At 36.2% G+C, this 22,930-nt stretch overlaps 1 protein-coding gene across 4 annotated transcripts in view; it reads left to right on the forward strand.

The window, feature by feature from the left end:
• Positions 1-18,221, forward strand: part of LOC131059722 (uncharacterized) — a 201,285-nt gene extending 183,064 nt beyond the window's left edge. For all 4 annotated transcript variants that reach the window (XM_057992747.2, XM_057992745.2, XM_057992746.2 and 1 more), the window contains one exon: positions 17,931-18,221. In XM_057992747.2, the coding sequence (XP_057848730.2) occupies positions 17,931-17,984 (54 nt within the window). In that variant the 3' untranslated portion in view covers positions 17,985-18,221. The remainder of the gene's footprint in view (positions 1-17,930) is intronic.
• Positions 18,222-22,930: the final 4,709 nt, after the last annotated feature.

The following is a 22,930-nucleotide window of genomic DNA, read 5'->3' on the forward strand; positions in this document are numbered from 1 at the left end:
ACAAAGTGTTTGACAATATTCCTTGAGCCAAAATCAGTCAGTTTGGGCAAGGGATATTACACGGTTGCTTCTTTGATGCTTCAGCATTTGTTCCCAAGGATTCTCCTTCCCCATGTCCAGAGAAACCAAGTCCATTGGTATTCTTTACTGGTCTAGCCGTCTCAAGCTTTTGCTCTAGCTTAACAGTACTTTTGCTGAACTTAGCAAGTATTTCCTTTGACTCAGAGAGTTCTTTGGAAATAGCAGTATTTGTCTCCATTAGGCTTGCATTTTCAGAGACGGCTATGTTCAATTCATCTTGTACTCCTTTTTTTTCCATTCTGCTCATATGAAGGCGAGTAGTCAGTGCACTAATCTCTTGTTTCAACTTGGAGATCTCATGATCTCTGTCCTTTACCAGATCTTCAGCTTTCCTCCGGTTCTCAAGCTCTTGACTAAACCGGATAGTCAGTCCTTCCAACTCCTTTCTCAGATTGGAGTTTGAATCATTCAGCTTATTTACTTCTGCTATCATGGCTTCCATATCTGCTTCATCTGCAGAACTATTTTCAGATAGCTCCATCAGCTTTTCTGCATGTTCTCTCCTTTTTGCTTGAGATGCCTTGTATTTGACCATAAGATCATCATAGGCTTGCTCAGACTGAGTGAGCCGTTGAGTAAGTTCCCTCAAGGTGTATTCCCCCATATCTCTTTCCAAGTGGTTAAACTTATAGAAAGGTAGGCTCTGATACCAATTGATGAATACTAAGAGGGGGGGGGGGGGGTGAATTAGTATGCCAAAAATCACTGCACTAAAACACTTATACAGTCTGAAGATAAACCGGTAAAACAGTTTAACAGACAGACCGGTTATCACACATGCAAACCAAAATGCAAATAAAGCATTTACCCACAAAAGCAATACAACCATAACACAAGATATTTGACGTGGAAACTCAAATGGGAAAAACCACGGTGAGATGGAACTCAAAAGTCACTATCTGCAGAATAGAAAAGGTCAGACCGGTTAAGGTTTTACAATGTTCTTCACCAGAACAGATCCTGTTAGGAATCTCAATCTTTGTTAGGAGATAAGTCCGATTAGAGACTACCTTGCTAGAGGATTTTAGATTCACAGAGGTGAACCACCTTGTTAGAGGATTTTACAAAGGCTTTTGGGCCTACCCGGTTAAGGGCTACAGACTTGTCAAAGATGTGAGTAATCAACAAGTGTTTGATCTATCTAATAGCACAGATTGCTTGGTTAGATCCAGTATAACTCATAGCTAATGCATTCCAACATTACTTCAGTCTTCTCTGTCTCTCACTCAGTTACAACTTGATCTTCTCAAATAAGATCGCTCTTACAACAACTCATCAACCACCTTAAACCCTAGTCACAACATAAACTCTTTTAGCAACAACCTAAAACCCTAGACATGATGTCCTTTTAAAGGAGTCTGATTTCATGTCGGTCCAATAGGATTACATTTCAATTTCCTAGGTTCAATGAATCTAAACATATTCAATAACACGACACAAGAAGCACCACCAGTGTGTCGGCACCGTCAAACAATCGGTGGATTTGATAACTCATCACAAAATGCCGGTTGGTAACTCATCATAGAGTATTACCGGTTCATACAAAATACCGGCTGCCGGTTTGACAAAAATGAAGACTGGTAAGAATGTGTTATGCCGCTTTGCTCCCTCGTACCGCTTGAGATCTACGAACCGCTTGAGGTCGACATGCCGCTTCAGACCGGGAAACACATTCTGCAAAATCACCAATAGTCTAAAGACTAGAATACAACATACGAGTTAGAACAAATACCTATTGAGCTCTAGCTCATACATATAAAGGGGATCTCAATGCAAGTGTGTGTCCATCAATGACAATCACAACATAAACATAAAAAATGCTAACAGAATTAATGAAGATGATTAATAGTATAAGAGAGTAAGCATTGCATGAAAATGAATCCTAACACGAGTTTATTTGGAGAGTCCCAATTTGGGGGAAAATATAGAAGAGTGGGATCAAATTTCTTCAGGCTTCCCTGAAATGTTTAATTATTGTCCAATAACTTGAAAAGAACCCCTTAATGAGTTACAAGGGAATTGTTATAGCAGATTCTATACTACTTACCATGCTTGTGTAGGGAGTTGCTAGAATTGTTGAAATTTTTTGGATGAACTTCCTCAAACACTAATAATATGCCTACAAAACTCCTTGGTACAATCACAGAAAAAGGTTAGGGCCAATCAAAAATATTTTCCACCCTTGTTGTAGCAACATGAAGCTCTCTATTTCCAACCACGTGCCCTAACAAAAGTGATTGTTGTGCAACTCATGCGCACAGTAACTTGGGAGCCTATAGACTTCAATGAGATTGACCCATATAGAAATTGGATTGCATAGGATGAAAGCACTTGCATGTTTATAGAAATGAAATTGTTGATTTCAAAAAACAGGGCATGGAGGATGTAGTTGTAGTAGAAGCAAGAGACATTGGATTGGATGCCATAATTGCAGATGATATTGAACATTTGACAAAGTGTAATGCCCCCTTCTTCGACCTAGGCATTCAGGGAATTCTATTAGTCTATTTTATTCCGTAGATTAATTGAGGGAATTGAAAAGTGAATAATTTAATTAACTAAATTAAGTTTCCTCTAATTAATGTTGCGGGTGACTTGTATTTAATTGATTTTTATAAAGTGACTTAGGTTCAAAAAATAATATTATAAAGTCACTTTATGTGGGCCTAAATCATTATTATTTTAATACGAAAGTTCCATCAGAGGTTATAAATAGAAGATGGAGCTCATTTGTATATTTTGGTCACTTTTCTAATTGATCATTGTGAAGTTTGGATTGCATGTTCAACTCAAAACCTTAAGAGTAATTTGGCTTCAGAGCTGAAAGATTTCTTCCTAGTTAAGTCAGAGTTGGACTCAAATAGGATTCATGGTTATGTTTAAATGAAAAAATAGAGATATTGTTATCAGTTGCAGGTTTTGATATTAGGATTTGTCAACAAATGGTAATTTTGTAAGTGTTCTGTGTGTGTGTGAGGTAGATCAAAGATTGCAGTGTTGTGTGTGCAAGTGTAAAAGCAAATTAAATATTATGATTTAAGCTGGTTTGGTACCCTATCATAGCGTTTCATAGCTTCAAAGGAGCCATACACATCACTAAGGTGAATCGATGCATATGTTATGGCACTTTAGCCTCCTTAATACCCAATGCAATATATAGGAAGGTCAGCAAGGTCAGAGCTGCACACAAGAAGGAAATCTCAACACGTAAAAGGTTGTCATACATCCTTTGTAGCTGTCGTAACCAATCATTTGGGAACCGTACCAATTTTTGGACGTTGTACAACCACTACCAGGAGTTTGGAACATTAGTAGTACTGATTGGATTGATACGAAGTCTTCAAAAGTCGCCAACAATCAATATATCTGCATTTTTTTTGGTACCATAGGCTTTGTATGAATTTTTTTTATTATTCCAGTTTACTACAACTTATATATTTTTTCAAATAATATCTGATGTAAACATTTTTCAGTAATTTGATTGTGGAAAAGATGTTATCAGCATTTGAGATTGAGAAATCAGTTCTATGGTCACTGTTTATGATAGTTTTGTCAAAACAATATTGAAATAAACCTTCAAACACAATCATGAGCAAACAGTTTGACGAAATGTCATGAACCTTGGCATGTTTGATCAAATATTTGGTTAGAAACATTATAGTTGCATGACAATTGATGATAATTGCAAGAACTTAGAAAATGATGGAGGGCTGATAACCCTCTCACGCCACACATGGGAATCATCTAAAGGTTTGACTTAAAATCTGGTATGGGTACTCTCCTAACCCAAAACACATACAAATTGCAACTCAAATATGCAACTAAATGCAGAAAATCAACAAACCACTTCTCATTAATCTTATCCAAATGTTCAAGAAATGAATGAACTACATAGCAAATCTGCAAATACATTGCATGGCAGCCTTATAGGCATTACAAACACTCCAAAATCTAATATAAATTGATAATAATCAATTACAACAAAGAGAAATTACAAGCCAAAACACTTATTCATCTCATCCATCCTGCTGCAAAACTGGCTCTCAAATCTTCATAATACATCAAGAATCAACATGACTTCAAATCTTTAAGCCTGAAATCTACCAATAAATCATATTTCTCCATCTTCAAACCTGCAATTTCTTCAAAGAGAAACTTTTTCTTCCCCTCAAACTTCCCAAAAATCGGAAAACAAGAATCCTCAAATGAATTTTGAAACTTTCCTTTTAACCACCATAGTTACTGTTGATGGGTGTTTTTGCACTCTCGAATTAGTATATCCTATTCTCTCTTGAAAGGAAACCCTATTTGATTGCTCAAAGATGATCACCCCAAGATTTTGGTAGTCAAGTCTTCACAATGCTCAGGATAATTCAGTGAATAAATGTGATATTGCTAGTAATCTCAAAGGGACTTACACGTGTTTTGGAGCTTCATTCTTGCAATCAATACTTCAACAAATCAAAAGATCTAAGATCTTAAATACATCAGATTTGTCAATAGAAATTAATGTCTTCAAACTTGTTAAAATTCATTTCAAACAAACTTCAAAAGATAGGGTTTAAAAAAGCTAACTAGAATCTAAATCTAATTCAAAAGTTGCTGACGTTAACAAATGAAATTTACAAGATCATACTTTGCTTTATCAGATTTATTACACCTCAGACAAAATTGATGCAGTTTTCAATGGGGAAACTTTAGATTTTTAGATTTTCAAACATTCATCAAAACCATAAGGTAATGCAAATCAATGAACAATTAATAATTGACTTAAATTCATGAAAAATGTGTAGACTAACCATACACTGGAACTTACAATCAACAAATCCCAAATGGTATGAACCTGGAACTTCACCATACATCAACTCCAATAAATATTCATACTAAATAACTTGAAAATAATAACACTGAGTAGCATGAAACCATGCTAACTTCAATCTCAACACAAAAATTCACCAAATCAATGAACTTTCTATATTAATTTTGTCAATATGTCGAACAATTTCCAATTCCTTCTCATTTACAATGAAATAGGCATAAGCCTTTTATAGATTTTACAATTAAAACGAAAAGCTAAGATTAAATCCTCTCAAGGGCCAAGATTGACCTCTAAAACTCTAGGACAATTTACATTTAATACTTTCACCAACCACACAAAAAGACAAAATGGCACATTTTCCTAGGATAATAAGACAAAATAGCAGCTTTTAGGCATTACAATTTTAATTCAAATTTAGTCAAGTGCCTATTTTCAAATTAAATCATTTTTTGCCACATCACATTCAGCTTCTCTTTCTTTGGCCATGTATTCCATGAATCTGGAAATGACATCGTTCAACTCTTGCTAAGGTGGCATGGGGATTAGATTGATTTTATATTCCATCTTGTGCAGCTCTTCAAAAAATTCCTGAAATTACTATCCCATTCCAATTTGGCCTCCTTATAATTGTGCATCATCATGAAGAACATATTAGCCTCTTCAAGGTTGTCTTCAGAAAATGGAATATCATTCTTGGGAGAAAAGTTCTCTGTCCATCTAACTTTTAATGTCGGAACATTCATTCTATCTTTTTTTGTTCCTATCATGGCACATTCATTCTCTCTTTTTTTTGTTCCTATCATGGCTTCCAAAAATGCTGTCCAGCTATCCAAAATACTCTTCACCACATCTTCAAGATTAGCACAATCATTTTTGACCCTGTTAGTGGTGTCTTTCTTGAAGACCAGTGTTTGGTACCAATCCTTTGGAGTTTGCAACTTATCTGCTTCTAAAATTTTCTCCTTTATCGAAATCTGGTTATCCATCTCCAATAAGGCATGTAGACGAAGTAAAATCTTACCATAGGTTACACCAAAACTTGTACTCAACCATTATTGATTTAATTCTTTGAAGACATGATTCGGCTAACTGGTGTGCCTGAACTAATTCCTTTACCATGCAATTTCCTCTTTCAAAAACATGGTCAATCCACTTCTCAATAACCTTTTCCATGGATTTCATCTTCTCCAACTCATCCACTAATTGCTAGGAAAGAACCATAGTTGGCATAAATGACCCCTCTACTTGTTGGATTGGCTTCAACAAGTGTTTGATATAAGCTTCTAGTTCTTCTCCCTGTGCTTTGTGTTTTGCCTTTCTTTCTTTCTTCAATCTTCTTATAATTGTTTCAAATGAGTCCTTCAATTCTTATACTTTTTACTTCTTGGTGGTTGGGCCCAAATTGATTGTAGTTATATTATAGTCCTTAGGAGTAATGTCTTCTTTTGCTTTTTCTGCTACAAGGGCAAGAATATGTGAAGTCATGTTTTGGGAATCATCCCTATAAATCTTGGAGTAAACCTTTGCCTTCTTTTTATCTTTTGGTTTTCTTATTCTTGTTAGGGATTCCTCCAAACTCGTAGAAGTTGGTTCTACACTTATTTTCCCTTTGAACTACTCCTATAACCATTCAGGGGCTGAGGACTGCTCCATGTGGGAATCATCATGTTCATGCTCTTAATCTTCTTGATGACTGTTGTTCCTCATTAACAATATTTATCTCAGGTTTCTCAAATACTTCCTTATGTCGCTCTTCATTGATTTGATGTTCTGACCCTTTCTCCTAATATGTCTCCATTAATGGGGGCTCATTTTCAATTTCATTAATGAATGGAACCTCTTTTCCTTTACTTAATTCTTCTTCTTCATTTGTTACCTCTGAGGTTGATTTTGTTGTACCTGAAGAAGACAATCCTTGCTCTTCCAATTCTATGGCAATCCTTTCAATATTTTCTAACTTTGGAAATGGCACATTGCTCTAAGAAGCTTATTTCTTGGTCTCAAGAGGGAAGTGTTCTTCTTGTTCTCCCGACTCATTGGAAATATTCACTATTTCAATCTCAATAGTATCTTGTGGTACAAAAGTGGTCGTGTTAGTAGTTGTGGCAGGGGTTGATGGAGGAATGGGAGAAATCACTTGTGCAGTAGAGGGGAAGGTGTTGTGGAAGTGGGAAGTTTAGAGGAACAATGAATCTCTTGAGTGGATGAGGAAGGGATGTCTTGAGTGGGCAAAGGAGCAGGGTCAAAAGGAGAGGACTTAGTTTTCCTTGTTCTTGTCTTCTTTGGACTTGACCCTTCAGTAGATGTAGTTCTTTTCCTAGGTTTTTCTTTGGGTTTTCTCCCAATTACTACTTTCTTCTTCTTTTGTTTTTTAATTGTCTCCTCAACCTCTTCATCCTTTTTATTCTTTTGACCTTCTTTATTTTTTATCTTCTTTTGAGGATTGGGAGTCTAGATCCCCCATTAGATCATATGTCAATGTTACTTCATTTTCTAGTAAATTAGAAGTCTAACAATCTACCAATTTCTTGGTATGTCTCAACACGGATCTTGTTACCTCGTCTAGACTCACCACTGGCTCCTCACTCTTATTTAGAGGTGGTGGGGCCTATCCTTTATTGGGTCATAAACATGATATTGAATACAATCCCCATCATCTTCTACCTGATCTGCAACCTGAAATGATTTATAGAGTCTGATCTTTTCCACTATTAATCTGGAAAGGGACCTCTTACTTTAAATTCATCTAGGCAGTAGGCCCAATAGTCCTCAATGTGATGTTTATGTTTGTATTCCCTCCCAAATGCTTTCTTGGCTACATCATTTGGATCATAGTTCTTTTTGTGAGTGTGTCTTAAAGCCATAAAATTCTAATTCATCTCCTAGTCTCTTAGCACTAGGACCTGAAGGACACACCTCTATTCCTACTCCTATTGACATAGGATAAGTGACGCTAGCCTTTTTCTTTTCTTTCAGAATTCTATCAATGGTGCACAATTGTCTGGTTATCTCCAATAAGATGAGCTTATTAGTTGGGTATCTAGGTAACTTGTATGGCCAATCAAAAAAGCCTGCACATCTGAAATAGGTGAACTTAGGAAGTGTAAACCATGAGCCATTCTTCTTCATCAACTCCATGGATTCTTTGGACAACCTTTGATGAATTCCCCTCGTAATGTCCTTGTGATATACATGAGAAAGGCATCCCTTAATGAGAAGTGTTATAAAAATGTGATTGGGAATAACACTCATGGACTTTGTATTGCCTCCTATTGGTTTACATTTTATCATCTACCAAACATTAGAATAAGATACCCAAAGGTATTCTATCCTCTCTTGAAAAATCACTACTGATTCCAAGGTCTATATGTGCGAACAAGCAACTTTAGTGGGATAGCTACTTGGGTAGTGTATGCTGAAAATATCAAGGGGGACTTACGTTTATGAATGTCTTTCAAGCTTCTGGACTTAGATGGATTTATCAAATTTAGGTTCTTTTTGGATTTTCCAGGATTTTGACTTTCAAAAGGAAAAAAGGGGATAGGGTTTAAGAAAGCTAATCTAAACCTACGAATTCTGGAGGTGGTCTTAACTGGGTGTTCTCGGGAAACCACACTTTGCTTCGCCATGCTAAGGACAACTACACAAAGCGAGTGCAATCTTCAACGGGTTGTGCTTATGATCGAAATGTTGGCATACACAGGGGATAGGCTCAGACTAACTTTGCACAATGAAATAGAAATCATCCATTCACCAAAAGCATGAGCAGAGATACATCGTTAATTAATACTTATCAAATCCTTCATTTAATTCTAACAACATGAAAGCAAATCTAAATTAACTTATAATTAATGTGTTGAAGAAATTGAAACCATGCTAATCACTCAAATAACAGAGATTACAAAGCCTTAAGAGAAAGCACACATGCAATGTATTATTTGAAAAAAATGACCTGCACGCAACAATATATCAAAAACCTCGCACTCTCCAAATGAGAGGAGGTAGCCTTATATAGTTTCTCAGAAAATAATGAACGACCGAGATCAAATAGTGATCAATGGCCCAGATTGAAAGTTATAAACCCTAATTAGGGTTTCCCAAAACTCTATCAGTTAAAGTGAACAAGGAGAAGACAAGTGGCACATCTGCTATTCTCACTGAGTTGAGTGTCCAGTTTCCCTTTTTGTAGATTCAATGTTTCCGGACACAATAAGCCGCACCTCCTCTAGGGTCACACTTGGCAAATTGTTGATTTGGAAGTCAATCATATCCATGTCATCGGTACAAGTGGCGAGAGTATCTTCCCAGCCGAGTGCTTGTGTCAAGAAATCTTCATCTATGCACATGAAGCTCGAGACTCTGGAGAGATTTTCCTTGAGAACTAGTCCTATAACTTTGAAGAAGTTTCCTTGAACTTTGGCCCTCAAATTCTTCGCACGCAGATGCTTCTCTCACACCTCATCCTACTGTAATATCTCAACTGCCACAAGGAAAACCTTGTCTTGAATATCTCTGATGGTTTTTTCAATTTCTATACTCTTATCCTCGGATTTTCTCAGAGATTCAGGCCTTGTAACCAAGGGAAAGTACCAAGTGCTGAAATCATATAGATCACCATGTTGGATGACTTTCTTGTTTTCAAGATCTTGTCGAGAAAGTCCCCTAATTTCCTTCAAATACAGAATAATCCTCTTCTGAATATCTTCACTATCTTCCCAAGCTTCAGTCATGTCTTGAATTCTGCTCAATAAGGAAGATGTGGACTCATGTGCTGCTATCAGGTTCTCAATGAATATGTCAGCACGTTCTGAGGCATTCGCAGTCCATTCCTTCACTTGTTTGAAGGTTGCCTTTGTGTCTTCATACTCCTTTAATGACTCTTGCAGAAGAGGTATGGGCGGAGTAACAGGTATCTCATGATCTTGAGTGGCTTAGTTAGATGGAGAACATATTTTCTCCATTGCCGATTCTCTTCTTCAACCTTAATTCTTTTCTCCTTCTCCTTGGCTAGTCTTTCCTTGATGGTGTTGCAAGAATCATCAAAATAATGGACCTCTTAAGCTTGAGTAGGCTTACCCAACTCTATTGTAGTGATCTTATAATCTTTTGGAGCAACATTGTCCTGAGTTTTACCTTCTTTAGGTACAACTACCTGCACTGTTCTGAATCTTGCATTATCTCTTTGAATTAAAGAGAATCTCTTGGCTGGCTTGGGCGGTCTTATCTCAATTAGTTTACTCACCATAGCCAAGAATGTTGTTGTGTTCTCTTAATGATCCTCTTTAGGAGCCTGAGCCTTTATTCTTTCCTTTAGCCAATCTGGAATGGTTGACTACTCCATGCCACTTTCATCAAACTTATTCTCTATTTCCTTTGGTCCTGTAACTATACCATCTAGGAACTCCCTTGGAAATTCAGGTTCTTTAATCTCTTCATTCTTAACAGAATTCGGCTCTTGGGCTAGTTCTTCCATTACCTCTTCCACCGAAGGGGGAGGAACTATTACTCCTATATCAATATCCATCCTCTGTTCATCAGTTGTAGCCTTGACTGGAGCAATGGATGTAGCACTTAAGATCGAGTGACCCTCGTTAGATTTATATTTGCTACTTGCATCCCCGACTACTTTCTTTCCTTTACCCCTTAGAGAATTTTCAGTGGGTTCTTTCCTTTTCCTGGACCCAACACTTGATGAAACACCACGGTTTGAAGACATTGATTCATTGGTCCCCATGAGATCATATGTGAGATTGGTACCTTTGGATTTAAGATCTTTTGCCTTCTCACTTGCCCACCATTTTGAATATTCAATTATTGGTCTCATAAGGTCACTCAAGTCCGACTTTTCAGAATCTGACCAATTAACCAAGACAAGGGAATCATTTCTTAGTTTGTCAAAGTGAGGTTGCTCAAACTCGGGGTCCTCTTCAAGTTGATCAGCTACTCTAAATACTTTTGTTGCTCTAATCAAATTCAGGGGAAGTCTAGACCACAATCTCTTTCTGATTTCAAAACTGTCAGCTGCATCAGCCCAATAGTCTTCGAGATCCGGTTATGCTCAAATATTTCACCATCGACCCTTTTCACCAGATGAAAAGGGTCAAAATGTGTTCTAGCCTTATACTGGAATAATGGATTCCAAGCAAGCTCCTTTTCAACACTAGCAGCAGCCTATGACGATGGACATGTCTCCAATCCTTTCCCAATGGTGAGAGAAGATGTCCCTGCCTTCTTCTGCTTCTCTCTCTGAATGATCATATAATTTTCCAGCTGCTTGACAACTTCGAGCAATACTACCCTGTTGGTGGGATACATAGGTAACTTATAAGGAGATCCGGAGAATCCTTGAATTCTTAGATAAGTAAACTTGGGATATTGGATGTACCAATGCCCGAATCTGCTGATAAAATCTCTAGATTCCTGAGAGAGCCTGTGATGTAGACCACCTTGGAGTGTCCTAGTAATGTGCACTAAGAATGCATCATTCTGTTTTGAAGTGAAAATTTTCCTCTAAGTGCAACTGCAAGTAGCAATCGTAGACAGCAAACTGATTTTCTTTATTTCCCACTTCCCCTCTACAGTTGAGTCCTCTATATCTGTAGGTTCGAGCAATAGAGTACACCAGATAGGAACTTATATAGAATGTCATGTTTTTCTCTAAATCCTTCAGTTGGGCATCAAGATTATCACTTATAATTTTTGCCCAATCAATCATCTTCACTCCGGTGTTTATTTCATTGATGAAGTAGTACATCCAAGGCTCAAATGGTGTGCCTTGTGGACTACCCATGACCCTGTTTAGCAGAACTATCAAATCTCTAATATCTTCCTTGAAATATGCTCTTATAAGATCTTTAGGTAACTTGGAAATACCTTTCCTCAGTTTTTCCAACCATTGATGGTTGATGTTGGCCTCATATTCTTCAATGTTATCTTGGTATAGTTGTGTTGCTTCTTCCTTGGTCATGTAAACAGGGTTATGATATTCAGGGATGCGGAAAGCTTCCCTAATAAAAACATCGCTGACATTCACCAAGACTCTCCCGTCAGGTGCTATGATCTCTCGGCTTATAGAATTATAGTGTTTAGAGCATTCCACTACTAACTCAACACACTGCATTGCTGGAAGGAAACCAGCAGCCTGTACAATTCCATTTCTCATCATCTTTCTAGCAGTTGCAGTATGCATCAAGTTGTCAAGGCCATAATTCGCTTCTTGAACTCCCTCAAGTTGATATGCCCCAGGTTAGTGTCTCCGACCAGCTTCCACTTTGACCCCATCTTGGATTCCAGAGGGGAATCCTTGTCCACCAAAAACTTCATCCTGGCTGCGAGATCTGCAAAATAATCAAACCAACTTAAGTTAAAATTTGTACTTTTAAGAGTAATTTGTGAGTTTGGTGGCTAAGTGGTTGGCATTTTCACTTTGCTCTCGACACTTAGTCATTAAAATGAAATTTTCACATGTAGGTATTCTGAGCATTCTGAAGAATATGTGAAAACCTAGAGAATATCAAATTCTGGTTTTAAACTTGAACTCATATTATAACTTGGAAGACCTCATTCAACCTTGCTTGGATAGGCAGAAAATAAGAAAGAAGAAAGGAATAGTCAAATTAGCATGATCTTTCTTATTGAAAATTTGGATAAAACCTTTAGAATCTGCCAACAAAGAACTCAGAAAATTCAATAAATCTGCCTTCAAAACCAACTTCACCTTCGGTGGAATGAGAAGAAAAAGACAAGAAGATAGAAGGAACTTTCAAAAACTCAAAAACTTCGATAGATCTACCTCCTAACAGTTGGTTTATCTCTAAAATCTGTGTATGTTGCGGGAGAATAAGGTTGAAAATGATACTTCATGTCTCTTAACTTCTCCAAAAATATGTTCAATCTGCAGAAATATCCTTTGAATATCCTTCAACCTGCAAGAATGTCTCTTAACTTTGTTCTCAACACTTGAAAGTTCGAACTCTTGTGAAAAATAATGAAGGAAAGAATGTCTTATTTGTATTGAAGTTGAATTTCATAATTAGAAACACGCAGATCCTCTCTAAAATTTGTTTCTATTTTGATTTCAGTCTTAAACGTTTATGAAGGAAGTTTCTAATTCAGCTTCAAGTTGCATAGTCATCATCCTTGAGCTTGAATTCCTTTGAATGCAACTTTCTTTTTCGAATTCCATTTCCAAAACCAACTCAATCTCCAAAATTCATCCCTCTAAGAAACTTTATATTTTCAAAACTCAGTTCGAATTCTCCAAGATCATGCTGACATCATTCGGAATATTCCAATTTTCAAACTTAGTTGACCTTCATCAAGGCGGACTTTGTTGAGTTTGATCTTATCATTAATCACTTTTGGCAGAGTTTATCACACTTAGGAACCTTTAAAGCAAACTTTACTTCATGTGTACATCTCATGTGTTTTCCACCTAGGGCAGACTTTGGAGAGACTTGTAAAACTTTAACCTTTATTGCAAGGCGGACTTTAGGTTGGTTATGCTCTTAGGAGGGCGGACTTTTCTCTCTTCCAAACACCTTCAACTTCAGGGCGGACTTTGTGCACTTCAAAACTCTTTCATAGGGCAGACTTTGTTGGATTTTGCTTGTCTTATCTCCAAGTAGGAAGACGGACTTCACTCTCTTCATGACCACGGTGGATTTTACCTTGCCTTTTTCACTTGTTTCCGACCTTAGGGCAGACTTCCCATACCTTACCTTAGGCGGACTTTTGGTTTCCTAGGCACCAAGGAGGGCAGAGTTTTGGAGTTCATAGCCTTCTCCATGAGGCGAAGTTTTGGAGTCTTGTGCACCTTCCCCTTGGGCAGAGTTTGAGTTGGCCATGATGTTAGGAAGGTAGACTTCTTTGGACTCCCTCTCCATCACCTTGGGTGGACTTTTTATCTCTCCCTCATGGCGAACTTTGAGAGACTTGTGCATATTGAAGGCGGACTATTGAGAGTTTCCATCATGGGCGAACTTTTTCATACATGTTCCAATGCAACCAAGAATAGGGCGGAGTTTTGGCTCATGTTCCAAGGCGGACTTTGGAGAACATAACACCATTTACTTTGCTTGGAGGGCGGACTTTGGAGAGACTTCATCGTGGGCGGACTTTTTGAAGTTCATGACCTTGCCTTCTTCTTGGGCGGACTTATCTCTTCCTAGGCACCAAGGGGGGCGGAGTTTTGGATTTCATGGCCTTGCTTGGGTAGAGTTTGAGCTGGCCATGATGTTAAGAGGACGAACTTTTCCCATCTCAGGCACCACATATCAAGGCAGACTTTGAGAGACTTAAGCACCTTCTTCATCATGGGCAGATTTTTTGATCTATCCTTAGGGCGGACTTTTTGAACTTCATGTCATAACATTCACCATCACACATTGATTAGCCAGTCAGAGAGAAAAAACATGAAGAACTTCAAAATTTGATATTTTCACCAATTTTCGCCAGATTAGAATGATATTTGAAATCCAAACTCAGGTAAAGCGTCTGAAGTGTCATGACCCCTAAAATGTAGGAACTTAGCTTTTTGGGTCAAAACTTGGAATCTTTGATCATGATCGATGCAGGTCGATGGTACCAGTGCAAACCCTAGGTCCCCACTTCGAAAAAGCAAAAATCAGACATCCCTAAAATATAGGGAAAACTTTCTAAAAATAGCCATACTGGGGATCGGGCTAAAAATGACAAAAATGAAACTTCCTAAAAAATAGGAAAAAGCAAAAAAGCAAACTTTATAAAAATAGAAAGTTGTGCAAATTCATTCAAATCAATTGTGTTCTTTGTCCTTTGGCCTTTCTAGGCACTTTGACGGTGTCTGGACCCTGCTATCACTTGGCTTGCAAAAATTGACTTCCAATCCTTAGGACTCAAACCATTCAAAACTTGACAGAACTGAGCATAACTGAAGTGGAAGGCCACGGGGCACTAACAAAAACCCTAGAAAGCAGGGAAGGAGAGGGTCCCCATCTTTAATGGAGTGATGTGTGAAAAAGGTCACAACACCTCCCAAGACAAGTTTGTCCTCTGTATCTAAAGCTTCTTGCCAACATGTACACCACATAAGAGGTCATAGTATTTTCTCCAAATTCTTTAGTTGATCATGTAAATTATCACTTATTATTTGTGCCCAATCAATCATTTTTTTTCCTATAGCAACCTCCTCGATGTACTAAAACATCCAATCTTCAAAGATGGGAAGATTCCTTTAGAGCCATAAATCATTGCGGGATGAATTGGTATTTCAAATGCTTCTGCAATCCCCTCCTTAGTAAGGTTGGCAAGTATTCTTCCTTCATTTGTCACTATTCTTCTCTATGCATGTAGGTAGTGTTTTGCACATTCAACTATTAATTCATGATTTTCAATAGAGGGAGGAAGTCGACTGCATGAGCTATCCCATTTCTCACCATCTTCTTAGCCATGTTAGAGTGCTTTGACCCATACATTCTCTCCTTGAAATTCGCTATGTCAGTGTGTCCCAAGTTGGTGTCCCCAACTTCGTGCGAAAATGAGAGAATCTTGGTCTTTGGAATGATTCCTTTGTAGTCATACTTCATCTTCCTTGCCTTTGATGATCTTTCAACTTTAGGAGGCGTCTACTTTGAAAAAGGGGTTTAACTTAAATTAGTCCAAAATGGGTTAGAAATAAACAAATCTTTCAGAACTAAATCATTATCAATGAATCCCAAAATTTTGAAAGAGTTCACATAATCTCATGTCCACATCATAAAATAGAATCATCAATATGTGAAAATCTAACTCAAATCGATCAAGTTTGGAGCATTTTATGCATTGTCTGAGTTTGGGTCTTCTCATGGATTTCAAGTTTTTGGCTAGTTTGGGGATTGGGGTCTACTAGGAAATTTTTCTTATAGCCATCGTTTCCTCAATTTCTTCATTGTTTTGGCCTTTTAACTATTTTGTCAAGTTTTTAATTTCGTCAATGATTGGACGTTGTCTTGGATATTGCCATCATTTAAAAAAAAAATCATCTCTTCCTTATTTTGCTCTTTAAGTGACTTATCGGGTTTTACAAGCAGATAGTAAATCTCCAACGTTTTACATTTTTTGAACTTTGATCTTAATCCAAGTGCTTTGAATCGTTAAATCAAACATTCCATGGAATCAAGCACTTTTCAATCTTTTGAATGTCTTTATCCTTATGGATAAATCGTTGGCACTTTAACTTGGTTGGGCATTCCACAAGGTTGTGGATTTCTCAACGTTCTTGGTATGTAAGCATTTTCCAAAGTTTTAAGGTTTGTTTTGATTTTGTTAAAGGAAACTTCGAGAACAAAGGATTGTAAGGGGTTTGAGACACTTGTGAATTTCTCCACAAAACCCTTCATAAATTTTGTCGATTTTGATATAGTCTTTTTCATAAATGCAAAATTCAGACTTTTTGCACTTGATATATCTAAAGATTTTTTAAAAAAATGACCTTATCATTTTGAAGGTTTGAACAAATTTTGGGCCAATTCAAAATGGACTCTCATTGCTTCATATCACAATTTTAACAACTAGGATCTTGCATGGTAAGCAAATCACTTATTCTCAAACCCTAATGTCTAGCTAAAAATTTGAATTGTGTTGGAGTTTCCTAAAGCCCAATAATTGAACATCACATACACACAATACCAAGGGTTATCAAATGCATAACAATCATAACCTAGACATGAAATTTCACTAAGATTTCGTCTAGTACCATAAGCATTTCATGTGATTAATAATTTCAACTGAAAATTGGTAGAATTTGACAGCAAACAGGTCAATAATTGAGTTACCTATCGTTTAGGGATTTTAAGTGCAAGCACAGATGATGATTAGACTATCTATAATCGTTTGGAAAGCAAAGATCTTTGCCGCCACCGATTCAATGAGAGACCACAATCCAATCGAGTTTTAGATTTAAATGTAGAGTGGTGAAAATGACATGACAAAACTCACTTTTATTTTTTTTTAAAGAGCCTTCATTAATGTATTGACACGACAACTTGGCAAGCACTTCAGAAAATAGCATTTTGACATTTTCCAAGATTTCAACTCATTCTCAGATTTCAAACTTTCGAGCTACGTGTGGAATTTTTGCCCATACTGGAACTTTGGGCAAACTTCGGATTAGCATCAGGTTAGGTTTTTTGCAATTTGAAGGAATTTTCAGAGTTCCACAAAGATGTAGGTTTCCCGAGAATCAAATTTTCCCAAATTTAAACAACATTTCTCAACTCCTAGCCTTTCCAATTGGATTTTCAATGACTTTACTCTTCAAACATTGGCAAAGACTTAACCAACCTTTAGGCTAGCAGGACCTAAAGGCAAAACTCTCTTAAAAAACCGGGTGAAAGGACTGAAGACAACAAGACAAAAAACAAGGGAAAGAAAGGGGGGGCCTGTCTTGGGGCCTGTCTAGTCTATGTTACTTTCTATGAAGCTAAATGAGATGTTCGTAAAATGCAACCCACTTATCCTAACTAAGTTATTTTCTCTTCCCCTATAAAAAGTATTGGTAATGAGCATTAACTTCCATACATAATTCATAGGAATGGCATGTGCTCTTGTCCCAAAGAGTTGACCCATGTTGTTCCTCCTATGATTTGCTAGTTTGAGTACACTAAAATATTTTCTTGCTTAGGCAAGTCCATGTAGGTATTACCCTAATTTAAGAATTAATTGTGATAACCTCATATTTCTCGGTGAACTATTGTACTCATAATCATCATGTGTTTGGTCTTTAAGAAATTGTTATCCATGACAATATTTAAACCATCCACCATCATGGCTAGTGTTTCATGAAAAAAAATCAATTTTTTCATCTAAAAAATATATTAAGAGTGATTTATATCCAAAAGAGGACATCTTAAGGTATTTCTAGTAGTAGGTTTGAAGTTAGAGGTTACAAATATTTTTTCATAAATACAGTCTATTGTGTCTAATCATGTTCTAGATAATATATTAGTTTTTATATTACATACCCTTTTCAGTTGATTCTCAATGAAAAATTCATATATGGTTTGTTTTGCAGAGTGAAAACAAAGAGCTTGGAGCTCTAACACCACATGCTTTGCCTTTACGTTAATGTGTTTTTTATCAATACTTTCAAAGTGACAAACAAAAGGTGACGGGTGATTCTAATTATTAGAGAGGTTTTATCTTTCACAATTGAAATGGCCTTTTGTGTCCTCAATTGTGACAAAAGGTTTCGTGATGTTTCTTGTATATTTTTTGTATTATTAAAAAAGTGTAAAATATTATATCTCTACAATTTATATTTGTAAAATTGTATCATAAATTGTTTATCAGTTATTTTGTACAATGCATTTGTGATAGTATATTATATATTTTATGAACTATACAAGAATTTTTGTTTGAAAAGTTGTTTTTGTGTATTGCTTGCTATAATGGTAAAAATGGTTCCAAGTTCACAGAGAGGTTATTGTTGTAAATAGGAATCGTTTTTGGAGTTGTATGTGCATATAAGGGGTGTAATCATGTGTCCTAATTACATGTTTAAATGATATTTATGATATGGAGCTTTGATTAGGGCATGGATCTAAACAAGGATTATATAAGCAAGTACTATTATATGATTCATCAAATGCTTGATTTGCACTTGGTATGTTTTGGAAAATAGGACAATTTTATGAATGTGGAAAATTCATCAAATGGTATGGGACATCACAATTTATGTTTTTGTAGGAAAGAGATTAGAAACTAAGCTTTTTGCTCATTATAGTGAAATTGCCACTTGCAATAGGTAGTAGAAACAAAATCATCATAGCATTTTCAAAATTGCTTGGGTGAGAATGAAATTTCCTATCTATACAAAGTGATGAATTCATCACAATTTTTTTGTGATCTTGTTCTTAGTTTTCTCCTCTTTTGAGGTGGTTGTACAATATTTTCAACTTTTAGATGCAAGGGAAGGCTATTATAGCCATTTGGGTCTTGTAATCTATCTTAAGATATTTCATCATGTATTTCTTTGAGTTGTATGGCTATTGCAACCTGTTAGATTTTATTAGTCTATTATACTTTATGCTTAAGCTAAACTTAGGGATTTTTATAATTCTTTAGGGTTTTCTCATTTAGGGTTTCGAGTATCCTTTTATAAGGATTCTCTCTTTGTATTTTCATAACAACTGTAATTATTGAATTGCATTCTTGTTGCACAATCAATATGACTCCTCTTTTCTTGATCTCTCAATTCTGGCCTCTATAGTTTTTTTGCTACTCTATTTCTGTGACAGGTTTGCATGCAGGTGATCTTTGGGAGTTGTAGAGTTGATTTTTCCTCAACTCCAATACGGTATCAAAGCTCTAGATTTGCATGCCCATGTTCTCTTCATGAGAGATTTTGGGTCTTGTTCTTCAGAACTGTGTATTCGGGGGTTTGTCAAGTTATTTTTTTTTCATTTTTGGGGGCAGATGATTTTTTCGGTACATTTTGGTGCCAAAAAGACCTTATAGTTGGATTCAAAAGGTTGATTCCATGAATTTTGATATATAATTTGCCTATTTTCGTTGACATGGGCATTTGGGGCATGAATTTTTATTGACACATTTTTCGAGGCACAAAAAATTTATATGGTTGTACTTGCAAATGCGTCATTTTTTATTTTTATTTTTTTTCTTACCCTCTTTATGCCCTAAAAAAGGGTTTTTTTTCTTTCTTTTGGTCATAACTTGGTCATATGGAGGCATTTTTCGACAAACCTTATATCATCGAAAAGCTATTTCTGAGCTCTATCCAGATCGGGAGGTTTGAACTTTTGATTTTTCTTTTTTGATGGCGTTTTTTGTTTCAAAGCCAAGAGTTCTTTTTTGCACTCTAGGAGACATCACTTGAGCATCCGAACTCCGTTTTTCGAAAACTTTATATTGTTGGAAAGCTTGTTCTGTGTACTTTCCAGTTGGAAAGCTTGTTCTGTGTACTTTCCAGTCGTATGAGTGTTTTTTCCAGATTCTGCTCCAGGTATATTTTATTCAATTTTTTGTTTTTCAAAACTCTGGTGAACATCTTGGATGTTTCAAGTCCTGAGATCTCTTTCTTTGAGTAGGATGTCTCGTCTTTGGCCTTCTGTTTTCAGTCTTTTGTCTCTTCTTATCATTGTAGCATTTTATTTATGCAAACGCACTGAGATAAAGTGCCACCATGCATTGTATACTTGGGATCTTGCACATTTTGTGTCTTATTGTACATGCACTACTTATAAAGTGTCATGGGGGGGTTGATGTTTGTTTTTTGTTTGCTATTTGTCTTTGTCAAGTGAGTGTTCCTTCCGCGACATTAACCTCATGATGTGTGTCAAGTGGGTGTTTCTTCCACGACATTATGTACTTTTTCTGCACCTTCGATGTTTTTGGTTCTTCTTCATGCAGTTCTTGTTGGTCGTTCTTTTCAGTGTACCTATCACTCCATTTTCAACATTATGGGGAGATTTGTCCTGTTGTTCTAATGTTTCCTTGGTTCGATTGATCAACTCTTCAGGCTTTAGTGTTTCATGCCATTTGTATCTTCGAGTTTAGTTGTTTGCTTTTGTTTGTCATCTTATTCAAGTAGTGTCATTTGAGGGCACTCGTGTAGATTACAGTCTTCTCTACCTGGTCATATTTTATTTCAGTGGAGGTTCTTCAGATCAGTAGTTACTCTTCGACAGTGTTTGCAGTTTTTTCATGTTTCAGTGGTGTTCTTCATTCTCTTCTTTTTGTTCCTATCTTCTAAAACACTCTTGTTTGGAGGTTTCTTAGTCTTTCACTTGAGCTTTCATCTCTTCTTGGAGAGGATTTTTGTTCCCACGAGGTTTTCTCTTTTTTCTCCATTTTACAGAGATTTTTATTGTACTTGGGTACAGCATCAAGGTTAGTTGTCGGGACCCATTGTTGCTTTCATGCATTTTTTACATGTTTTTTTAGTCCTTAGTTGTTTTTTAGCTACTCCCTAAGCTCATCTTAAGGGGGGTGTTAGAGTAATATTTTATTAGCTAATAATTATTTATTTAATTATTTATTAGTCTATTATACTCAATGCTTAAGCTAAACTTAGGAATCTTATAATTCTTTAGGGTTTTCTCCTTTAGGGTTTCGAGTATCGTTTTATTAGGATTATCTCTTTGTATTTTCATAACAATTGTAATTATTGAATTGCATTATTGTTGCACAATCAATATGACTCCTTTTTTCTGGATCTTTGAATTTTGGCCTCCATAGCTTTTTTGCTTCTCTCTTTTTGTGACAGGTTTGCATGCAGGTGATCTTTGGGAGTTGTAGAGTTGATTTTTTCTCAACTCCAATATAACCAATAGAGGCAAGGTAGATAGTCTAAAAGAGTTTCCCTAAGGTATATTTATCTCTTATTTTGTGATGTTTTCTCACTTGTTATATTTCCTTTCTTATTTATTCTAAATGATATCAGTCTTGAGGCCTCCATTAACTAATATGAAATCCATATATTGATGAAGTTGGTGTGGTGTGATTATACAAGTTTACAAATCAACAGGTACTTGTGAAGTTCCCTCTTTTGGAAAGTGATTATTAGATTCAAAAATAAATTGAAGCTACCCAAAACCTAGCGCAAGAAATAGAAACAATGAAACTATTCTAGCAAATGATACTAGAATTAGAATAGTAAAATAAAGGCAGTTTCCATCAAGAGATGCAAATATGCAAGAAGCAAAACAACATTACAAGAGCTCACAATAGCATGAAAGAATAACAAGATAGAAGAGTGGATGCATATATAGGAAAGAAAGGAGGCAAAATTGACCAATGAGAAAAAGTAACTCCAACTACAAAAAATAAGTAGAAGTTACACTCATGGAAGGTATCATATACTCTTGTTATGACCCATTCACTACAACTAAGAAAGCTAAATTAAATGTTTACAAATATACATAATACCCAATAGCCTCGTGCACCCCAATAAAGCCACTAAATTAAGAAGCTTTCTTTCTTTAAAGGGTTTAGTGAAGTTCTTGGCAATCTACTCAAAAGTTATGTAGTATTAAAGATCAATGACCTATTCATTTTTACACTCTTAGATGTAGTGCATATAAACCTCTATATGCTTGGTCAATTGATTGTGGAACAATTATGTGAAATCACATGGCATCCTAGTTGTCAAAATATGGTAGATGGTCATTTCAACCAGAATGTGATGAAGCTAAATGGCCTTAATGGTAGCATTAACAATATGGAATGATGGGCATTAATGGGAGATGAAGCAATAGAAAATTGCTTCTTTCTTGATCAAGATATAAGATCTAAATCAAGTGAGAAGCTATATCCTAAAGTGGACTTGTGATTTTGCAAAACCCCAATCCAATTTGAATTTGTATACCCCATATATTGCATATTGAACCCCAAAATGGTGAGTAGTATAAACGTAATGGAAGATTTACTTATTTTCCTATCAATGAGAGTCATGGAGCTCTTGCATAAATTGAGAGAAAATACCCACAACATATGAAATATAAAGGTTTTGTGTAAGTCAAATAGATGAGAATCCTAAAAAGTTGTCAATACAAGGTCCTACCAACCAAATGTTAAGATAACTAAGCCTCAATTCAGACTTCATAAAGAAAAGGAAGCAAAGAAAGCTTGCAATCAACCATGTGAAATTTTGCAAGATAAAATCAAGAACATGTTTAGATTGTGCAAGAAGTTTTCACCAATAATTGAGGAAGAATTCTATGTAATCAATATGCCATCAACATATACAATTAGAATGAGAAATGAATAATGTTGAAGAATATAGGCATTCAAATCCAAATGTTAATGAGAAAACCCAAATGTAGGAAAAGAGGAGTCCATCTCAACATACCAAACCTAACAAACTTGTTATAGACCATAAATAGATTTACTAGTTTGCATACTAAGGAAGATTCATAGAGAAAATATTGTGGTTGCTCCATGCATATCTCCTTCTCAAGGTCTTCATGTAGAAATGCAATTGTCGCATCCATCTAAAAAACCTCCCAACAATTTGTTGTAGTGATAGAAAGTATGATTTGGATAAAGTTTGCC

The sequence above is a fragment of the Cryptomeria japonica genome, chromosome 3 (genome assembly GCF_030272615.1).
Source record: "Cryptomeria japonica chromosome 3, Sugi_1.0, whole genome shotgun sequence".
Classification (NCBI taxonomy): Eukaryota; Viridiplantae; Streptophyta; class Pinopsida; order Cupressales; family Cupressaceae; genus Cryptomeria; species Cryptomeria japonica.